General features: G+C 40.9%; 1 protein-coding gene across 1 annotated transcript in view; it reads left to right on the top strand.

Annotated features, from left to right (window-relative positions):
- The first annotated feature begins 2,228 nt into the window (after positions 1–2,228).
- Positions 2,229–21,870, top strand: part of CDYL (chromodomain Y like) — a 157,942-nt gene continuing 138,300 nt past the window's right edge. The window contains exon 1 of the mRNA XM_061591156.1: positions 2,229–2,869. Coding sequence (XP_061447140.1) covers positions 2,846–2,869 — 24 coding nt within the window. The 5' untranslated portion in view covers positions 2,229–2,845. The remainder of the gene's footprint in view (positions 2,870–21,870) is intronic.

Here is a 21,870-nt window from a genome sequence, read left to right on the forward strand (position 1 = left end):
AGTGGGGTCCCTCAAGGATCGGTATTGGGACCTGTACTTTTCAACTTGTTCATTAATGACCTAGAGTTAGGAGTGAGCAGTGAAGTGGCCAAGTTTGCTGACGACACTAAATTGTTCAGGGTTGTTAAAACAAAAAGGGACTGCGAAGAGCTCCAAAAAGTCCTCTCCAAACTGAGTGAATGGGCGGGAAAATGGCAGGTGCAATTCAATATAAACAAGTGTAAAATTATGCATATTGGAACAAAAAATCTTAATTTCACATATACACTCATGGGATCTGAACTGCGGTGACCGACCGGGGTTGTGGCGGACAGCACGATGAAAATGTCGACCCAATGTGCAGCAGCTGTGAAAAAGGCAAATTCCATGCTAGGAATAATTAGGAAAGGTATTGAAAATAAAACAGCCGATATCATGCCATTGTATAATCTATGGTGCAGCCGCATTTGGAATACTGTGTACAGTTCTGGTCGCCTCATCTCAAAAAGGATATTATAGAGTTGGAAAAGGTTCAGAAGAGGACAATCAGAATGATCAAGGGGATGGAGAGACTCTCTTATGAGGAAAGGTTGCAGCATTTGGGGCTTTTTAGTTTAGAGAAAAGGTGGGTCAGAGGAGACATGATGGAAGTGTATAAAATTATGCATGGCATTGAGAAAGTGGACAGAGAAAAGTTTTGCTCCCTCTCTCATAATACTAGAACCCGTGGACATTCAAAGAAGCTGAATGTTGGAAGATTCAGGACAGACAAAAGGAAGTACTTCTTTACTCAGTGCATAGTTAAACTATGGAATTTGCTCCCACAAGACGCAGTAATGGCCACCAGCTTGAATGGCTTTAAAAGAAGATTAGACAAATTCATGGAGGACAGGGCTATCAATGGCTACTAGCTGTGATGGCTATGCTCTGCCACCCTAGTCAGAGGCAGCATGCTTCTGAAAACCAGTTGCCGGAAGCCTCAGGAGGGGAGAGTGTTCTTGCACTCGGGTCCTGCTTGTGGGCTTCCCCCAGGCACCTGGTTGGCCACTGAGAACAGGATGGTGGACTAGATGGGCCACTGGCCTGATCCAGCAGGCTCTTCTTATGTTCTTATGGGTGGCAGATGGAGTGGATGGACAATAGAAGATATTGGGATACTAAGCAATAACAGGATTAAAAATAGGTGCAAAGGTAAAAATGAGTGGAAAGCTAAGTAGAAGATACATGTAAGGAAGAGATGAACAAGTTAGTGTTTTAGAGACTAGTTAAACAGAATGGTTTAGAAAATGGGTAGGTAACACCAGGAAAGAATGGGGGGCTTGTAAGAGATTAAAAATAATGGATGTTGAAATGTTGGATTGTTGAACAAAGGGAGACAATGGAATATACAGAAGGGGGAGAAAATGAGTGTGTATGATAGGTATAAAACTGTGTTGGTAGATTGTAGGTGGATGGGAATGGCAGTGGGAATGGATAAAATCCAACTAGATTTTATGGATGTAGGGCATATAGATGGGTGGGGATATCAGTAGATGAAGAGATACAATTGTAGTTGACATGTGGAAGTGGAGAGGACAATGGTTGATGGGTTGAAAATGAACTGGTGGAAAGAAAAAAGTGGATGGACCAACACAGATGGAAATGGAGGTAAATGGAAGTAAAATGTAAAAAGGATAGGCAAATGAGTAGATGGAAGGGATGAACATCTTAGATGGCTAAACTAGAGCATCATTTGGAGGGAATGAGTTTGAGATGGCAGAGATAAAGCAGAGGGGATGAAAGTTGGATAAACAAGTTTGGGAAGGTTGAGCAGAAAGAGAATAGATGGGAGGTGAAGTTGCTAAGTAAGTGCACCAAAGTGTAGTGTGAAGCTTAAATGGATGAAGGGCATCAAAGTTGGGATGGCTATGGGGTTGAGCAGAGAAAGTGGAGTGATATGACATGCTGTGTGTCTGCTTCCTTGAGGTTGGGGGCTGTAGGGAGGTTCTGTTGCCCCCCTCAGCACAGCATGAGTGGTGGTGAAGCCATTTCCAGGGGCTTGGGGAGCCCCAATCTCCTCAAAAAGTGGCTCCAGCTCTTCCTTTATGGCTGCCAACACCACTTCCTCCGACGAAGCATATGGCACACCGCCCCCCTTCCCACATACCATCACCACTTTCTCCCTCCTGCTGCTCCTCCTTTTCCCCCTCCCCTCTCGTCGCTCCTCCCCCTTCCTCCCGGCGACCATTGGCCCAATCCCCGCCGCCCCCTCGCGCCGCCGCTCAGCTGAGAAGACAATGGGCGATCAAAGAAGGGGAGGGGGCGGAGGAGGAAGAGGATGGCGCTAGGCGAGGCTAGAGCCCTGGTGTGTGGCGCTCTCTCTGCGCTCGATTAGCGATCCTAGTGGGAGACTTAGCCAGCCGGCCGCCGGAGCGAGGGACGGAAAGGGACACCGAGTGGTGGAGGTGGCAGCGGCGGCGGGTGCGGGGAGTCGTCGCCGCTGCTGCAGCTGGCTCCTCCGCCCCCCTCCTCTTCTCCTCCTTCTCCCGCGCCTCGCGAGCAAAGTGTGCGAGAGTGAGTGCGAGTGTGAGCGAGAGAGTGAGTGAGCGAGCCCCGTTGCGCAGCTTGCTCTGCGCACAAGCACCGCCACCGCCACCACCACCACTAGCGGAGGAGGACGGCAGAGGCACCACCAGCACCACACGGGCATTTAGAAAGAGGAGCGTCGTGGCATACCCACGCGGAGAGAAAAAGAAGCAGGAGGAGGAGGAAAAGAAGGGAAGAGAGAAGAGAAGAGGCCACACCAGACACCAACTGAGACAAAAGTATCTCCAAACCAGCACCCAACTCCACCTTGGGAGGCAGGCGGCCAGGCGGGCGCCTCAGCATGGCTTCCGAGGAACTCTACGAGGTAACAGCCCCTGTGCTTCTCTTCTTCCCCCCCCCGTCGTCCCCGCCTTCCTTACTCCAACCCCCCTTCTCTTGTTAATACTAAAACCTTCTGTTTCTTTTCTCTCTCTGTCTCTCTCTGCTTCTTCCTTTCCTTGGCGGGGCCCTGTGTGTGTGTGCGTGCTTCCAAATTGCGAGCTTGCCTTTCTGCCCTCCCCCAGTTTCGCTAGAGGAGGACGGAAATATGACTGAAAGGAGGAGACGGTAAAGTGTTACCATTGGCTTGCGCTTTCTCTTCTCTCTTCATACCCGCCCCACTCGCCAACTCTACAACCACCCCTTACCCTCTCCAGTCTCGCCAGCACACACCATTTGGACTCCACGAGGAAAGAAGGGGGGAGGGTGGGTCGGTGGGTTCCGGACGGTGGGTTTCTAGAGCCGACATCCGCGACTTGATAAGACTCTCTTGCACCCAAAGTGGGCTCTTTGGGTAGTGTGCAAAAATGTGTGCAAAAGCCGTGCCCCCTTTAGGACGGGCATGAGGAAGGGTTTCTTTCTTTCCTTGGATCCACTTTTGAAACTGCATTGACATCTCAGCTTCTCAGCAAGCAAGCTGAGTTGATGCCACAGTATGAAACATTCATACTGATATGTCTCAACATTTTTTTTAGCAGAAAGAGCAAGTTTTAAAAAACGAATAATGGGGGGGAGGTTGAAAGTCAGTCCTTAGAGACTTCATCCTTGCTACTGGCCTTGGGAGCTAGCTAAGTGATCCAGTGGTGTGGATTGGAGTTTAGCTTTGCCTGGGAAGGAGGTAACCACTTTAACTTTGAATTCCGAGTTTTCACATCCCTAGTATGTGTATGGATATTGGAATTTCTCTTCAATGCAACTTCCTGGTTTTGTGTGCATGTATTAGGGCTCTAGAACAATAATTATTTGGGAACAATTCTAATCTATTTGATAAATATGCATTCACTGAAGAGACAATAGTTTTCTTGTCTCTTAGGCAAATGAATATTTTGTGTGTGTTTGGTATTTTTAGATTACTATTTATTTCACTTTGGAACTTTAAGAACTATTGGGATATACTGAAAAAGCGTATGAAACTTAGACTGCAATTCTAAATACACTTACTAGGGAGTAAGCCCCACTGAACACAGTAGGACTTCCTTTTGAGGAAACATGAATAAGATTGCACTGTTAAATGCCTTTCCAATGCACTAGGAGGAACTTTTTATGAATGGGGATTAGATAAAAAATAATTTTAAAAGCCCATACACGTTTGTTTTGTGTGAGTTGGACAAATAAAGTTTTTGAACCAGTAAACTAACAGTTGTAAGCTTTCTATTGTAAGGATGGGTAAATCATAGTTAATGGTTACAGAGATTTAATCTGTCTTTGGAGTCAAAGCCAAACTAAATCTTGGACGAAACCTGGGAGAAAGAAAAGAACTATATGACCAGGTTCAATAAATTAGTCTTACACAACCCTTTAATTGAATTTTGTCTTTGTTATATACTTGAAGTAACATTTTCCTGTTAGAATACTATTGGGAAAGTTAACCCAATGCCTTGTGGCTGATGTTGGGGATTCTTGAGCCTGCCTCCTAGGAGCCACTTACATAATGGATTTTACTTACTTAATGGATGTGGAGACCAAGGCAGTTGACTACACTCAGTGGTTCCCTCTGGATTGTCCAGCAGTTAATGAGGATCTTATCCATTGGGGTGGTCCTCACTGTATCACTCGCTTATGTTCATTAGGCCATAGACACAGATGTCTCTTAGCCACACTGACTAAATGGGCTAGAAGAGTGCTTAGGACATTAAAGCATAAACATATGCCAGCTGATTGGTGTTAGGACCTAACCAGGGTTTGGCATACCTACCTATGTGAAGTAAGTTGACCAAGCCCATGAGTAAGGTTGTTGGTGTGAAAGCTTCCTTTTCAAATATCTTGTCTTTATTTTAAAGTGTAAGAGAAAATAAGATCTTATTATGCACTCTGCTTCTTTTACAAATAGACTGCCTCTTGACTGACACAAAAACATTGTTTAGAAATGCCAGAATTGCTTGATACTCTTTGTCCTACATGCCAAGTTTCAGGTGAAAGGCAGCTGAGTCTGGTTATGTCTGTAAAGGGTTGAACAGATACCTCATTTAAGTAGGATAAATGTCTTGTTCAGATACAGCTGCAATACTGTCTGGTCCTGTATTGAATTCTGCAATGATTAGTTGGGAATCGCTAATGTACAGTGTTAAATGAAGCAAGCAGACCAAGCACTCTTTCTTGGGCTTTGCTGTTTTTATCCTTGAGAATCGGAATGCAGTGGTGTTGCATTGGGTCTAAATGTTAAAAATGGTGTAAAGATTTATGGCTCGCTTCTCCATGGTATTTTTGGAACTACAAAAAACTATCAGAGGAATATAAATGTTGATTACTGGACGTTTTAGAAATAAAACTCCTGGAAAGTGTGTCTAAGCTTTTCTTTCCCATGGAAGACTTTGCTGTTTATGACTGAAAAATATGGAATATCGAGTTTTATGAGAAATAGTTTTTATTTAGTGTTGAAGATAATATTGTTGGAGAGAGTTCTTTGCAACTCTTACAAAAGCAACTTGACAGGACCAGTGGTTGCTTCCTTACTGGAAAAGAACTTGCTTGGAGAAACAACAGATCAAATGTATCATCCTAACTGTATATAGCTCTCTTGGATTAATTTAATAGTTCAAAGAAGGTTACAGAAGATGAAGAAGTAAAGCATAGTGCCGGAGTCTTGCACATCACAATCATTATCTAAAGGCATTCCTAAAGTTCTAAGTCAAGCGTTCATCCAAGGAACTGGATGAAGTCAGTGAGTGTGACTTCCTTTCGTCTTTTCACCTGAATCTATTTGTGTGGACTTTTTATCAATGACATCACCATTTTTTTCATGTTAGGAGATTCTGTGCACCTTTTTTCTTGAAGCTTAAGCAAAAACTATGGGTTGATTGACCTGGAATTAAATATTCTCCATCTATCTCGAAAAGCTCAACGAAGCTGTTGACCAATGAATTGCCTTACTAGGTGACCCAAGCAATGTTCCTTTTAAGGATGTTTTTTTCTTTTAGATTTTGGAATTAATGGTTTCTCCAAAATATCTTAGTGTGTTTTAAACATACTGGGATTTTAAGTAAATGGAATAGTTTGTTTGTGAGGATAGATGTTCTGAAGAGATTCTTCTGTATATGTTTGAATTGTATGAGGCTCAAAATACCTAAATTTTGGGCTGTCATTAAGTAGGCATGCTATTGTTTTGACAATACTCAGAATTAAAACAAAACAAATATCAATATAATATGCATTATATTTTGTGGAAGAAAAAAGCCTTCATGAATTATGTTGTGGTTTGTGGATGTTTTCACTTTCGTTGCAGGATAATTGTTTGTGTTCTGTTTGTTGGGTTTGTTGTGGGGAGGAGAAACAAGGCAATAGAAAAGAGTAGTATTCAAAGACCGTTTACATCCATATGAAATTGCCTGATCATTGCAATCTTCAGAGGCCCTTCTTTGGGTGGCCCACCTTTGGAGATGAGATGGGTGGCACCCCTGGATAAGGTCTTCTTGGTGGTGATTCCCTTGCTGTGCAACATCCTCCCCTGAAATGTGTGTCTGGCTTTGTCTTCATCTGTGATTTTGTTACACATACTGTGCTTTTGCAACTGTTATGGAACAGTACTGCTGTGCAATTTGATTGTTTTAATTCTACTTTAAGATGCTTTTGCTGTATTCTGCTCTTGGTAACTTTGATGTGTATTATGATTTCTTTTGTGTTTTTAATTGGAAGCTGCCTTGGAAACTTTCCTGAAAAATTAAAACATGGGGCAAAAGCATCCTAAATAAATAAAGAACCAGGTTGATATCTAACCTCCTAATTAACAAACTAGCTGACTAGAGAACCTGGACTTGCTCTAATAATTAACATCAGTGGCTGGGGTTCCTTTATTCTCATCATATGCTGTTTCCTAGGTTTAGGGCAGTTTATATTCCAACAGTTGGTATACTAGATAAGACAAAGTGTGTGTTAAAACACTCACACATCACTTTAAATACAAATACTAGCCATCATATGACAGCCAAAGTAAAAAGATTCAGCACATCGAAATCATGTTCAGGCTTTGATTGTCTAGGGCAGTGTTTCCCAAACTTTTTTATTTATTTTTTGTTGGACATCAGTTCCCATAATTCCAGACCATTAGCCATGCTGGCTGGGGCTGATGGGAGTTGTAGTCCAGCAACAACAACAAAAATAAAAAGTTTGGGAAACACTGGTCTACGGAAAGGAAGAACCAGACTCTAGGTAGTCAGTGATAATTTTTCTCAATGTATTCTTGCTATTTAGATTTGACACATGGATGGAATAATCAAAATAATGTCAATTGAACTGAGTATTATGATGAGATATAGAACAGGAGGTGGGATATTGGATACGTAGGACCCAGGCAATTCTTAAATACTGTGAAATTATTAGCAGTACCATGCTTAGACCAAAAAGTCATTTCAACCTGGCTATATTGTTTGTGGCAAGCACTTACCATTAGGTTTTGTTGATGAATGCAACAACTTAATTGTACAGCTTAATGCAACTTAAATTTCATTGATGTGTAAGTTTTATATTTAAATTGGGAGTTTTCGTCATCACAAGAATTCAAGAGAGACAACTGTATTGCAGTCATTATTTATAATTTAAGAGCAATAGGATACAAAATAATGGAGATAGGAAAAATCAGCATTGACAGAAACCAAACTGGACAAAACCTAAGCTTTGCACATGCTGAAGATTCTTGAGGCTTGAAGACCATAGTATGGAAGACATTGGACTAGAATGATTATAGAAATGGCTTTAAAGGTGAGGGTAGAGAAGAAAAGAAAAGCTGGCTGGAACTAAATTGGGGTTGAGGGATCTATAATGTGATGGTCAATTTACATCGTAGGTTGCAATGGTATTTGCAGCATATGTAGTACATCCCCAGTTCTTCGGGATGTTTGGTAGACATGCTATAGGGAGATTCAGCTAACTGTAGCACTCCAGAGCATGCCAACTGTGGTCTGAAGATGCACAACTCTCTCCCTATATGTTTAATGTGTTCTAGCAGCAAAAACATTAGTGTGAACTGGCCCTGAAGTATGAATATAGGGGGAGATATTTCCTGAGATGAGATGCAGGGAGGAATGGAATATAAAACTCCGCTTGTTGGTTCAGGGCAAGGTTCATCTCGTTCAGCATTCTGTGGTGGCCAACTAGGTGCTTCTGGAAAGGGGAGTGTGTTGGTGAAGGCCATCCCGCCACTATCAGCTAATCAGAGATACAAGAAGTCTGAACATGGAGATCCTGTTTTGGTTATCATGACTAACAGATGTTGATAAAATTCACTCAGTGAATTTGTCCTCAAAGATAGCTGTACATAAAATTTTAAAGGCCACCCCATGGTAATGAATTCAAATATAATTATCTGTTTGACTGTAATACAGTATTTAGAAGGGAAACGAGTTGGTGCTTCAGTAAGGATGAATTTCCCACAGGTATATCATGGACCCAGCACATAAACCAAATCCAGCAACAGTGAATATATGTTTGTTTCACTATGTGTACATGTTGTGGGATCTCTGTTTTTTGACAGTATAAATACAGATTCATGTGGTTTTCCTACATGGAAGTGATAGCTTTGTAAGAGCCATAGGATGTAGGGGATGGCAGAAGTGCAGATGACTTTGAGGGCCAAATTACATGTGACATTTATCACATAGTTTACCAAGAAGTGCAGGGTTTTTCATAAATTGCCAGTGTAGGGACTGATCCAGAGTGGGGATTATGGGGACTTTAACCCTTTGCCTCTGACTGCAGTCATGATCCAGCCTGGCCATTAGAGGGGTGGAAATGCTCCTATCAAAGTGATTTGAATTTTTTTTTCCAATGCAGCCCCCCCAATCCGGATTGGGATTTCAGTGAGGAGCAGAGTGTTAAAGGCTCCCTACCCCATCAAATTTCTGATCTGGATCATATCTGCTGCACTAGCAGTTTGTGAAAGAGAAAGCTTGCACCTTAGGGCAAACTATGTGACAAACACCACACATATTTTGGCTCTGTGATCTTGGTTTTCCAGAAAAAAATTGAATTGGATTTTTTTTCTTTGCAAATTAAGTGAATCATCTGTATCAGTAAATTTTCAGTGTGCATTGGAAAACATTATAATGTTGCATTACAGCACTCTGTAGGGCATCTTTATTTTACTTGTGTTTAGAAAACAAAGCTGTAAACTTTAAAACTACCAAGGCTGCCTAATTTTGTACTTGCAATTGGCATCCATTAATTGTTACTAAAGAATTTATGAAATGGATTTTTTTTTATGGAAAACTAAAGCACTGGAAAAAATTCCTGGGAAAATTACCTGCCCTGCATCACTGTGTGACCTTGACAGGAGAATATTGCTTTTGAATTAGTGTTATTTGAGTACAGAAGTGACAATGCATGTTTGTAACAAATTGTTGAGTATCTTTTGTGCAAACATGATGGGTTGGATCCAGACTTAAATTATGTTTAGCGTAGATGTGTTGAAATCAGTGGTGCTTGGGTTGGTCATTTCCAGTTGACTTTAGGCTTACTCTAAGGATGACTTAAGTCAGTCTATTTTATAAAAGGTAATAATGAGCGGTGTGAGTTGTTGTTGGAAGGACTGAAGAAAAAAATATACTCTCCAATTCATGTTTCTGAATACAAAGTGAAATGTACTTGTATTGTTGTATATTATGCAGAGGTTCCCAAACCTGTGGTGTGTCTATAAAAATACAATTAAAAATCATAGGGGTTGAGCAGGGAGTTGGACTCGATGGCCTTATAGGCCCCTTCCTACTCTACTGTTTCCATCTAGCACAGTGCATTACAATTGCTACAACACACAGAGAAATCATTGAGTTGTCCACCAAGACTCTCAGCAATTTTCAAGTGGTCCATGGGTAAATAAGTTTGGCAACCACTGCTCTATGTTTCAAGTACTTTGGTTCTAGATTTTCACATTATCTTATGGAGATATTGTGATGTAGCAATATTTGGGAAGATAAGTTATTAAACAATTGTTTGCTTTCTGAGAACATCACATGAGACCTAGCCTTAAACGAATACCTCATTATTATGAAAAACTTTTAGTGAAAATGCACATTGAATATGCAGTATTTGTCTTAGGCATAAATATGTTTCTATTAGTGAGTTAACAGTGTTGCTTATATGCAGCCTGGGTGCACCGTGCTTTGAAAGCTAGGTTGTAAATACTAAAGTTGGGTAGGCATTGTTTTGCACTTGTGGAGTAGTTTGAGGATAAATCTTGATGATTGTGCTTGAACCATATATATTATATACTTTTTTAAAGGAGTTATGTGCTATTCTGCTACTTGTTCTTTTTTGCACTCAAACATCTCTGCATGAATAAGTGAGTTCCTGTGGCCACAGTGCACAGTTCTGTTTATTGTATTTGCACAGGAAAATTTTCTGAAGCCCTAGACTAGAACTTAGACTAGAGAGTGATCTAATTTAGCATGTTTATTTTACTTGTATTTAGTAAACAAAGCTAAAAAGTTTGAAACTGCCTAATATTCATTTACAGTTGGTATCATTACTAATGAACTTATGCAAAGGAATTTTCCCCCCAGAAAAATAAAGCACTGAAAAAATTTCCATCCCACATCACTGCTCCTAATGCTTTCATGTTATACAAAACTACGTTTTTCTGTAATCTTTTAAAACTTGTTTATACTTTTGATCCTACTTTACTGAAGTGGGCAAAAATTAGTGGAATACATGGTAAAATTGACATGTAAGATTTCCCAACAGCATCATCAAAGTGCTGATATATTATTATAATAGGATTACTTGTAATGGTAATTAATCATAGAATATTAAGAGTTGGAAGAGGCCTATAAGACCATCAAGTCCATCCTATTGCTGAATGCAGAAAACTCAACTTAAAGCATACCTGACAGGTAGCTGTCCAGCTGCCTCTTGAATGCCTCCTGTGTTGGAGAGCCCACCACCTTCCTAAGTAAATGATTCCATTGTCATACCACTCTAACATTTAACATGTTGTTCCTGATGTTCAGTTGATGGATGTTGTGAATTGGTCCCTGGAATCAGTAATGGGCTGGAAGGTACTTACTCAGCCTTCAATCCCCATCTTGGAGCTGAATCTCAAGCTGACCTCATGCTATTTCTTGTACTTTTGTGCCACCTCGCCAATCCCCTACTTTGTATAATACCTTACCTCATGAAGAGTTCTGTAGAAATTGAAAGCATGCCATCATTTTGTGACATTTTGGTTGGTTCTTATATAGCCCAACTGTAGATTTTGGGTGTTTTTTCCCTTGTAGACCAACAAGGATAGTTTTGCTTTTTATCAATCTAGACAAGGCAGAGATTCCACTAATGGAGGGCATAGTTGATTGATGTTTTATTAGGCAATCTATTAGGGATGAGATTGTGTTTCTTATAAAGGATTAGATCCACAGCTTGGGAATGTTTTTAAATCTTTTGGATATGAATACTTAGGAGCAATCAATAGCCCAAAGCATTTTTTATTGACTAGTTTGTGTGCTGTGGCTCTTCCTCCTTCCCCCCCCCTTTTTTTACAACAACACAACCTCTTGTTTTGTCTTGCCATAGTTATCTGCACTTTGGTAACCTGGTAACCTCAAAGTTAAACTACTCTAGTTATACATGGGGCTGTCTGTTGAAAACCATTCAGAAAATCATGTGATTCAAAATGCTGCAGCTAGGTTATTGATGGTGTATTGTAGAACTATTAATAATAATAATAACAACAACAACAACAATAATAATAGTAGTAGTAGTAATAATAATAATATCCTTCCTCTGAGTAGGAGCCCAAGGCAGCAGACAAAACATTGAAAGACTATAAAACATCATAAAAAACATTAAAATATATTGAAACAAAACATCTTTAAAACATATTAAAAAACATCTTTTTAAAAACATCTTAAAAAGCAGTTCCAACAGAGGGACAGACTGGGATAGACTGCTATCTTTTATTTCTGAATGCAATTCTGTAATGTTTTTTGCCTATAATGGTTGCCAATGTACCTTCAAGATCTTCTGCTCCTGCATGTATCTGCCCACATTCTAAGGTCTTGTACTGGAGCTCTCCATTTAGTTCTGGTGTGAACTTTCGGGAATGCTCTCCCCAGGCACGTCTGTCAATTACCTCTGCTTGCTGACCTTTAGGCATGTACTAAAAACCTATACATTCAGGCCTTTGGAGCTTTTGAATGATCCTGATTTGTTTTTTAATCTTGGTGATGGGATTTTAGGGTTATTGTTTGGCAGGTGTGATTTTCTTACCATTTTTGTTTTTAGTTTAGGTTTTATTTGTTTTTTTGCCATCTAATTGTTTATGTGATTGCAAGCTGCATTGGGGGTGGAGGCTGAAGTGGTGGAAAGGCAGGATACTAAAGTTTGAAAGAAATAATAGTTGGAAATTCACAATTTGGAGGAACGTGATGAATCCATGGGGAAGAAAGATAAACAGTTGGGAGATTATTTTCAGGTCTGACATAGTAGCATGAGATTGCTAAACTCCTGGGCTAAATTTGAGTAGTTTAGGTAGCAGGGATGGGAAACCTATGGCCCTCCAGATGTTACTGGGATTACAACCATTGGCCATGCTGCCGGAGATGTTGGGATGTTAAAGAATGGCTGGTGGGTTACAGATTCTCCATCCCTAGTTTACCCATCCCTGAATCTTAGAAGTCTAGAACTGTAGCACAATTCCGCTGTAGCCGTTGAGGTTTAGGGAGCGGGATGTTGCTTGTCTAGTCCTAAACTAAAGTTGGGAGATAATGTGTGACCTCCAGCCTTACTTTACTTTAAAACAATTAGTGGGTGGAAAGTTTAATTAGGATCTGAAAAAACCCTTTCCCTCTAGTCTTAATAAATAACCCCAGAGGGATCAGAGTCCCTAATTTTATTGCATCCAGTATTTGCGCAGGGGGAAGAACTGGATATTCGTGCTGTGAGGTTTAGGAGGCCAAACAGGTCAGTTCTTCCCTTCCTTTCCTGGTCAATTGTCCTCAGTATACTGTGCTTCCCAGGAGACAATGGTTATGTCCAATCCTTGTCAGATGGATGTGTTCATAGTTGACTGTTGGAATGGAATGTTAGATGATGGATCAGAGACAGAATTGCAGGGTGATGAAAAGATGGCAACATTAGGGTTGCCATATATCCATTAGAAAGAAAGTTGGTAGGTATTGCCTCAGACTGTATTATGTAGTTGCAGCTTGTAGACTGTAAACTTGCATATAGACCTCTGTCCTCGCTTTTGACTGTGCAGAGTCTAAATGCATATACTTATTAGCTATCATACTGCAGTGTGGATGGCCACAATATGTTTTCAGTGGTAGTCTGTACTAAACCTATCTGCAGGAGTGGTCTGTTCTACTTGTTGATGGGATGGGGGCAAATTTCAGGCTGGTAGACATTTGCTTAAACATGGTATATTAATGTCATACTGTGATGCTTGCCCTAGAGAACTATGTGCTTACAAGCCATCTCTCCTTCCTAGACAGCTTTGTGGCAAAGGGGCTTAAAATGGGAGCCCAGTTACTGCAGTTTGATTTCCCTCCTAGTCTGACTGAAGAAGCCTCAACCATTTTCATATAGGAATCCGCCTTTTTTTGTTTAATTTCCAACAAATATTTTCTGCATATGTGGAATCCCACAAGTATAAAAGTCAGTATTGTGTCTGTGGATAGTCCTATTTTACTACCCTTGTTGTTGTTGTTATGTGTCTTCAAGTCGATTACTTATGGCGACCCTATGAATCAGTGACCTCCAAGAGCATCTGTCATGAACCACCCTGTTCAGATCTTGTAAATTCAGGTCTGTGGCTTCCTTTATGGAATCAATCCATCTCTTGTTTGGCCTTCCTCTTTTTCTATTCCCTTCTGTTTTTCCAAGCATTATTGTCTTTTCTAGTGAATCATGTCTTCGCATGATGTGTCCAAAGTATGATAACCTCAGTTTCATCATTTTAGCTTCTAGTGATAGTTCTGGTTTAATTTGTTCTAGCACCCAATTATTTGTCTTTTTCTCAGTCCATGGTATGCACAAAGCTCTCCTTCAACACCACATTTCAAATGAGTTGATTTTTCTCTTATCCGCCTGTTTCACTGTCCAACTTTCACATCCATACATAGAGATCGGGAATACCATGGTCTGAATGATCCTGACTTTGGTGTTCAGTGATACATCTTTGCATTTGAGGACCTTTTCTAGTTCTCTCATATCTGCCCTCCCCAGTCCTAGCCTTCTTCTGATTTCTTGACTATTGTCTCCATTTTGGTTAATGACTGTGTCAAGGTATTGATAATCCTTGACATGTTCAGTGTCCTCATTGTCAACTGTAAAGTTACATAAATCTTCTGTTGTCATTACTTTAGTCTTCTTGACGTTCAGCTGTAGTCCTGCTTTTGTGCTTTCCTCTAACTTTCATCAGCATTCGTTTCAAATCATTACTGGTTTCTGCTAGTAGTATGATATCGTCTGCATATCTTAAATTATTGATATTTCTCCCTCCAATTTTCAGACCTCCTTCATCTTGGTCCAATCCCGCTTTCCGTATGATATGTTCTGTGTATAGATTAAATAAATAGGGTGATAAAATACACCCCTGTCTCACACCCTTTTCTATTGATAGCAAATTTGGTCTTCCAATAGCGATGCCTTTTTTAGTATATATATAATCTAGTATATTTTATGTCATAGTATTTATCATATCGAGTGTGTATGTGTGATTACATGAAACATTTGGAGATGTTTCCTTAAAGTAGTTTTTTGTTAGCTAAAGAAATTTCATTCTACAGTTTCTATTAAGAAACCACAACACCAAACTTGTACGCATGATTGATGTTCCTTGTAGCATTTATACATCCTAAATGCAATAAAATGATATGATTTTGCCTGGGATCTTGTCTTAGTCTCAGGTAAAAGGTATTAACTAACAGAGAGGTCACATTTTATGGCAATTGTGTTTGCTGTAGAGAATGTTGTGAAATTTCAAGGGAAATATGCCGTGAAAAAGTACTGGGGAATTATAGGCAATTGCGTCTCTTTGGCATGTGTCTATGTATGTGTGGGAAAGCAAATACATTCACAAGAGCAGACATGGTTTACATGTGGTAAATGCAACTGCTGTGCAAAGTGGTAAATTGGCTGTACATTTATATTAACTTAAGCACTGCTTCATCTCTGAAAGCTAACTACTTAAGCATACAATATAAAGTTTTGTATTTGTACATTTTCAAATGGTTATGTTTTTAAGGCATCTACTGGGACCAAATTCATGTCTAGAGTTTCTCAAAATTGGAAGTGGGAGCAGGTAACAATATTTAATTCCAGGTAGATTATTATTTTTCCATGTTGGCTATCCAGGGTAGCTGTGTTCATTCTCCCTCTCCCTCTCTCGTATTTATTGTTTATAAATAAGGCCAAATTTATGAAAGTAACTTGAGATCAGAGCTTGGAAGATTACTTTTAAAAAGTAATAAATTACAGTTACAATTGCTTGGCCCAAAAAAGTAGTAATTACCGTTACAATTACAATTGCTCTGAAAGTAACTGATTACTTTACTTTTTCTCAAAAGTAATCACTACAATTACATTTCAGTTACTTTTTTAAAAAAACTCCTACAAGGTGCTGGCTTTGGCTGCTGCACATCTAAGAAGCCTAAAACAATATTAAAAATAAACACACACACACAGGGGGTAGTAGAATAAAAAATTTTATCCATAAGATTAACATAATGGCATAACAGAATCTCACATCCCTCCAAGCAATGAAGATACCCCAACTCTTGAAATCAAATTTTACACTTGAAATGCTTTTATAATATGTTTCTGTTATGTCTCAAAAGAACAAGATGCTCAAAGAGCATGTCAGACAACGAATGTCTTTTTACAGTCATTACGTTGCCACCAGTACTGAACAGGCGAGTACTGAACAGGCGTTCTACTGCGGCGCTTGAAGGCATGCCTGTGTTGTGCTGCAAAAAACACCGCAGCACACGTGGAAAGCCATGGAGTGATGACACTTCCCTGCTGGGAGACCTCAGGTACCTCACCAGTTCCTCCTCAGCAGTGTCCACTGCTGACTTCTTGCCCTGGGGCAGAAAGTTAAAGAAGTCATCTTCTAAGGCATCTCCTTCCTGGTCTTTATCTGAAGACTGAAGTACACCCATCTTTATTTCAGCTTTCAACAAGGCTTCCATTGTGTATCTAAGAAAGAGAGAGGATATGTTAACACATATATGTTAGGAAACCATCATCTGCTCTTCATTTCCTGATGCTTGTCATGTCCCCTGGTTCAGGGTCCAGCCTGAGCCTGTGGATGATGACATGGAAGGTAGGAAAGTGACCAAGTCACCACACTCATGGGGCAGCACAGCAGACCCTTAAGGATTACCTGCAGCAACCCAAGGTTGTGATGAGGAGCCCCAGGAAGAAAAGGACCAGCCCCTGCCTACCATCTTAAGCCCTCTGATGCCTCCCTTGAGACAACATTTCCCTTGGAGTAATCCACCCAAAGGGCTTCCCTAATGTTCTTACTTGTTGGTATGGGTGGTGGCCTGACACGATTCCAGCCAATCTAGTTTGAAGCGAGGGTGTAGGCAGGCTGCCAGAAGAAGCCTCTTGTCCTCCCAGATAGCTGCAAACTGCTTTCTTAGGGCTTCGCGCACACCTCTCAGCAGCTGAAAACAGTATGTGTACCTCTCAGGTTTGTTTTCCAGTCCTTCTAACTTGCGGTCCAGATTGCAGAGCGTTGGTAGCAAATACCCATGAACATGCCGTTCTCCCATTGCAGGATATCTAGGGACTGGGCTAGTGGCTCCATAATCTCTGTGTATTCCTGTACCACTTCAATCTCAGCAGCTGTGATCCTGGACAAGGAGCAGCGGTCCATTATGGCATGCATTTTTAGTGGCACAGTTGACAGGAGCTCATGTAGTTGCTTCAACGCATCAAAGGTGGAATTCCACCTGGTCTTATTCGGTACCTTCAGATACACACCACATTGCGCACGGATATACTCAGCAATCTGTGCTGACTGGTTCTGCTTGGACCACAACTTGCTGCACTTTCCCATCAAGGAATGAAACTGTTTCTTGAAAGGACCAAGAAGACTACTTTTGGAGGAGTCAGAAAGCATGGCCTCTATGTCTTGTGTTGCCACAAGGTTGAGGGTGTGGCTAGCACATCTCTGGTGTGGTGGTAAAACAAAATCCTCTCCTGAGTCTGCAGCTTCTTCCTCTGCCTCAGGTCCTGTGTCCAGGATCTCACAGATAGGCACAAACTCCACCTCAGCCTCCTCCTCCTGGTTATCACCATCATCGTCACTGGTGCCTGCAGCTTCCACTGGTTCTTTGGCCATGAAAACTCTGAACGCTTTCACAAAGTTGGAGCCATTGTCTGTAGTAGTGCACATAACTTTGTTGTGGATCCTGTACTGCACATGTACATTATGCAGTGCTTTTGAAAGGACATCGTATGTATGGCACCCCTTCAGACGCTTACAAGCCAAGGCCCCGACCTCACATTTCAGGGTAGTTGGGTTGATCCAGTGGGCTGTTACCCCAAAGTAACTCTTCTTGCCATTGGTCCAACAATCTGCAGTGGTTGCCATATATGCCACAGCACCCATTCAGTTTGCAAGAGTTTCTCTCATGTGGCATGCTCTCTTCTCAATTCTGTCTCTCAGAGTCTTGGCACATATGATGGTGAGATCTTTGGGGAGTCCAATGCGAACCAGATTAATGAATGATGGTTTGTCCACAGTCTGAAGTGGTAATGTCTCCTCTACAATGAAATCAATGATTCTCCTGTCGAGATTGCTCTGGGTGACAGGCTCCCTCCCAGATCCCCACCTCTCAAGGGTTGTCTGCTGCTGCTTCAGCATTTTGGGAGGAGGGGTGTCATGCATTGGTTCAGGAAGGCCACGTCTCCTTGCCTTTATTGCTTCTTCAATTGCTCTCAGCTTCTCAGGGTGTGCCCTCTGAGGAAGAAGAACAAAGCATGAATCCAAGAAAAAATGGAAGAGGAACTTCACAATTTAAACATAAATAGACAATGGACACTCTTTGAGGACCAGCATGACAAAGGCTTACCTCAAAATGTTTCTTCACATTGGATGAGGAGGAAACAGCTGATCTCAGATTTTTGATCCTTGGAAGGCAGTAATTGCATCGTACAACAACATTTTCCCCACTCTGGCTCACAAATGCACAAGCTTTCTCAAAGCCAAACCATGGTACTTGCTGTTCTGCAGATGTGGCTGTGGGCAACTGGCACTGCTTCATGCCCTCCTCCTCCTCATGCACAGGGCCTCCTTTCTGAACGTCACTTTCTAGTTTTGCCTCCTCAGGATCAACAAGCTGTGACGCAAGTGGCCGCACTAACTGACTGCTGCTCTCAGCAGCAAAACCTGCAACAGGCGTCTCTGTAATAAACAAGAGATAATGCTCCTATATGGGTGAACTTCAGCTGTGATGTGCCCCCATCTCTTCCCCATGCTGCAAGATGCCCCAGTCAGAGTGGAAGTAAGCAGGTCGATAGCACAATTAAAAGAGATCCTATTTGCATCATTTTTGCTCACTGAATAACCCTGCCTGGGCCAGTCTAACCTACTATCTCACAGGGTTGTTGTGAGAACAAAATGAGACTAGGGTTCAAATCCCCACATAGCCATGAAGCTCACTGGGTGACCTTGGGCCAGTCACTGCCTCTCAGCCTCATGAAAACCCTATTCATAGGGTCACCATAAGTTGGAATCAACTTGAAGGCGGTGCATATATTTTTTTATTTTGAAGATGATGATTATGATAATAAATATGCAGCATTTCAAATTAATTCTGTATGAGAAGCATTCCATGCCAAGCTTGGAAAACCAAGGATGAGGTATAAAATGTAGACAAAAATACTTTTGACAAAATGCCGTTTATCTTTTATATCTATATCTATAATTAGCAATACAGCTGAATGATGTATGTAAAGTATTTTTTCTTTCCCTTTTCTTTTTTATTAATATTTTAGTACTACTGCTAAAGTTCTGATGAAAGAATAAAGTATTCATTAGCCAAATTCAAATGATTAGAACACATCACATAAATTCCACTGAAGTTGGAGTTTTTGCCATAGAAAATGAAAAAAAATATAACCTATGATAGCCCAGTAGACAATCAGAACTAATATAAAACCCTATTGCTTCTCATTTGCAAATCTTGTAAGATCTAAAGTAACTCTAGATCATGTGAGTTCAGGTGATGCATGTTATGTACATTTGTATAGATATTAGCAGAGATTGTCAACAGTCTATCTCTCTCTGGGACTGGGAATCTCTCTCTCACAGAACATGAGTTTGAGAGCTGGGGGACTGAGAGGAGGAGCTGCAAGGACCCTACTTCTCACCTCATCTCTGCCAAGAACAAAAAAATCAGCCTTAAGCCATTTATTATACGCCTAATGATTTATTATTATTATTATTATTATTATTATTACTGAGACAGTTTTTGTCCCACATACAATTCAGTCTTGTGATTAAACAGGACAAAAATACAAATAAAAAGAAAGATGGAGTTCAGATAAATATACAATAAAAAGCTAGCTGGCATTTTAAAAGGCAGGAGTGCTCTGTCTGGATAAATACAGCACACAGGTATGCATAGGAACAAGGAGAGTTCAAAAAGGGGGGGAAGGAAGAGAAGTAGGCCAGAGCTTGGAAAAGTTACTTTTTTGAACTACAGCTCCCATCAGCCTAATCCAGTGGCCATGTTGCCTAGGGCTGATGGGAGTTGTAGTTCAAAAAAGTAACTTTTCCAAGCTCTGAGTAGGCCGAAGTTTCAGAAGTGCCTTGTGATTGATGGGGGGGCGGCAGCAAGGCAAGGAGAGGCAGTGGGAGGGGCAGAAGGGGCCGTGGGGGGGCGGGGAGGAAATGCTGCGGGGGGGCGGAAGGGGCCGCGGGGGGTGCACGCGCGCACACACACACACAAATCATCGTCACTCACCTCCACAGCTCTTCGCCATTCTGCTGCTGCCTTCTCCGTTGTCCTTCAACTGGCTTTTTCCTCCGGTGTCCATTTTTTCCTCTCAGACGCTAGCAGGCCCTGCCTATTCACCTCTTCCCTCTTGCCTCCTAACACAGATCACGAGGGAAGAGAGAGTCTGCGCAGAGGTCCAATCAGTGTGAGGCACATGTCTTGTGTTAACCAATCACAGCCAGGAGCTGACTTCCTCTTGTTCCCGCCCCCAAGTAATGTCCAACCTAACATGGAAACGTTAAAGTTGCAGCTGAAAAGTAGGGAAATTACTAGTCGTTCCGTTACTTGCCAAATGCAATGGAATCACTCACTCATTATTTAAAATTGTAACGAATTACAAGTAAGTCGTTAAAAATAACGAGTTACTTCCAAGCTCTGCTTGAGATGCATCTCAAGTTGTAGTGGACACTGTCCTTCCACATTTTCTAAGATTATCTTGGAAGTATGATTATCTTGGAAATATCCTGGCTAATATTAGGCTCAAAATATAGTTGATCATCCATTTGCTTACCTTTTTTGAGAAGGTTTAGAAAATATTTTGGATGAATAAAATGTTGGCCATCGTAACAAAACAGGCTTCTGTTCCAGGAATCTTTGGGTTTTGTTTCAAATCACCATTCATTTGAGAAATCACTTTGTATGAATAGAGCTTTTTGCACAGGCCTGATCTATATATATTTTTAAATGGTCTGCTCACTTTAGTGACACAGATAATTTTCCCCAATGTTTACCCTCCAGTACCAAATTGGCTATAGCAGTGAAAGCAAGATCATTTTTTTCCTGCTCATCAGTAGAATTGTTTAATATATGTACAAACTGATTTGAATTGGGGGCCTCAATTACAGAAATGGCTGATTATGGTGTAAGAGCTAGGGTCACTGATATTTCAGTGTGCAAACTTTCAAAAGTGTCACTAGTTTTAAAAGTTTGGAACATCATTTCATAGAATACCATAGTAGGCAAATCTATTTTCTGTTATCAATTTATGATGTAATGAATGATCTTTAGATTTTACTGGCTGACATTGAGAGCTTAAGCCGTGTCATGCAAGCATTTCTATTGCATGGGTGTTGCCTTGTGTCACTAGGGATAAAGTTAGACATACTGAACTGCCTTCTAGCTATTTTAGAAACTGACTGGTAAATATATAAAAGCAGCAATGCTTTACACAGTTACTGGGGAGCAAGTCCCATTAAACTTGATAGAATTTACCTCTAAATAAACCTGCTTAGGTTTAAGCTGGAAGAAAATTAATGTGTTTACAGAAATGAAGCCATAACTACTGTAAAAAATCTACCTTGCTGGCTAGGACAGAAAAACCGACAACCAGGCACCTGGGTGCTTAGAAACATGGTGGATCACCTAGGAATTTGAAGTGTTTTTTTATGTTCCTTGCAGTACAGGTGCCTGAATATTTTTTATCTTGGCTTCTTGAAAGTGAATGGTAGCATCTTGGGATTTGAAATATCATTTCATCCTTGATACTGGCAATGCAAATGATACAATCCAATTGTATAGTAATTAATTGTGACATAAAAGTGTGTCGTAGTGGTTACAGTGTCAGACTACAACCTGGGAGACCAGGGTTTAAATCCCCACACAGCCGTGAAGCTCACTGGGTGACCTTAGGCCTGTCACTGCCTCTCAGTCTCAGAGGAAGGCAATGGTAAACCCCCTCTGAATACCGCTTACCATGAAAACCCTATTTATAGGGTCGCCATAAGTCGGGATCGACTTGAAGGCAGTCCATTTCCATTTTCCAAAATATTTTCAGTTGCACATTTTCAAAGTGTATATAATAGAAGCTGCACTAAATACTCATTATTTTTTTCCAGAAATCGGATCAAATTGGATTTTCTCCCCTTAGGAATAAGAAGTGCGTCTCCTA

This window comes from Rhineura floridana, chromosome 1 (assembly GCF_030035675.1).
Source record: "Rhineura floridana isolate rRhiFlo1 chromosome 1, rRhiFlo1.hap2, whole genome shotgun sequence".
Classification (NCBI taxonomy): Eukaryota; Metazoa; Chordata; class Lepidosauria; order Squamata; family Rhineuridae; genus Rhineura; species Rhineura floridana.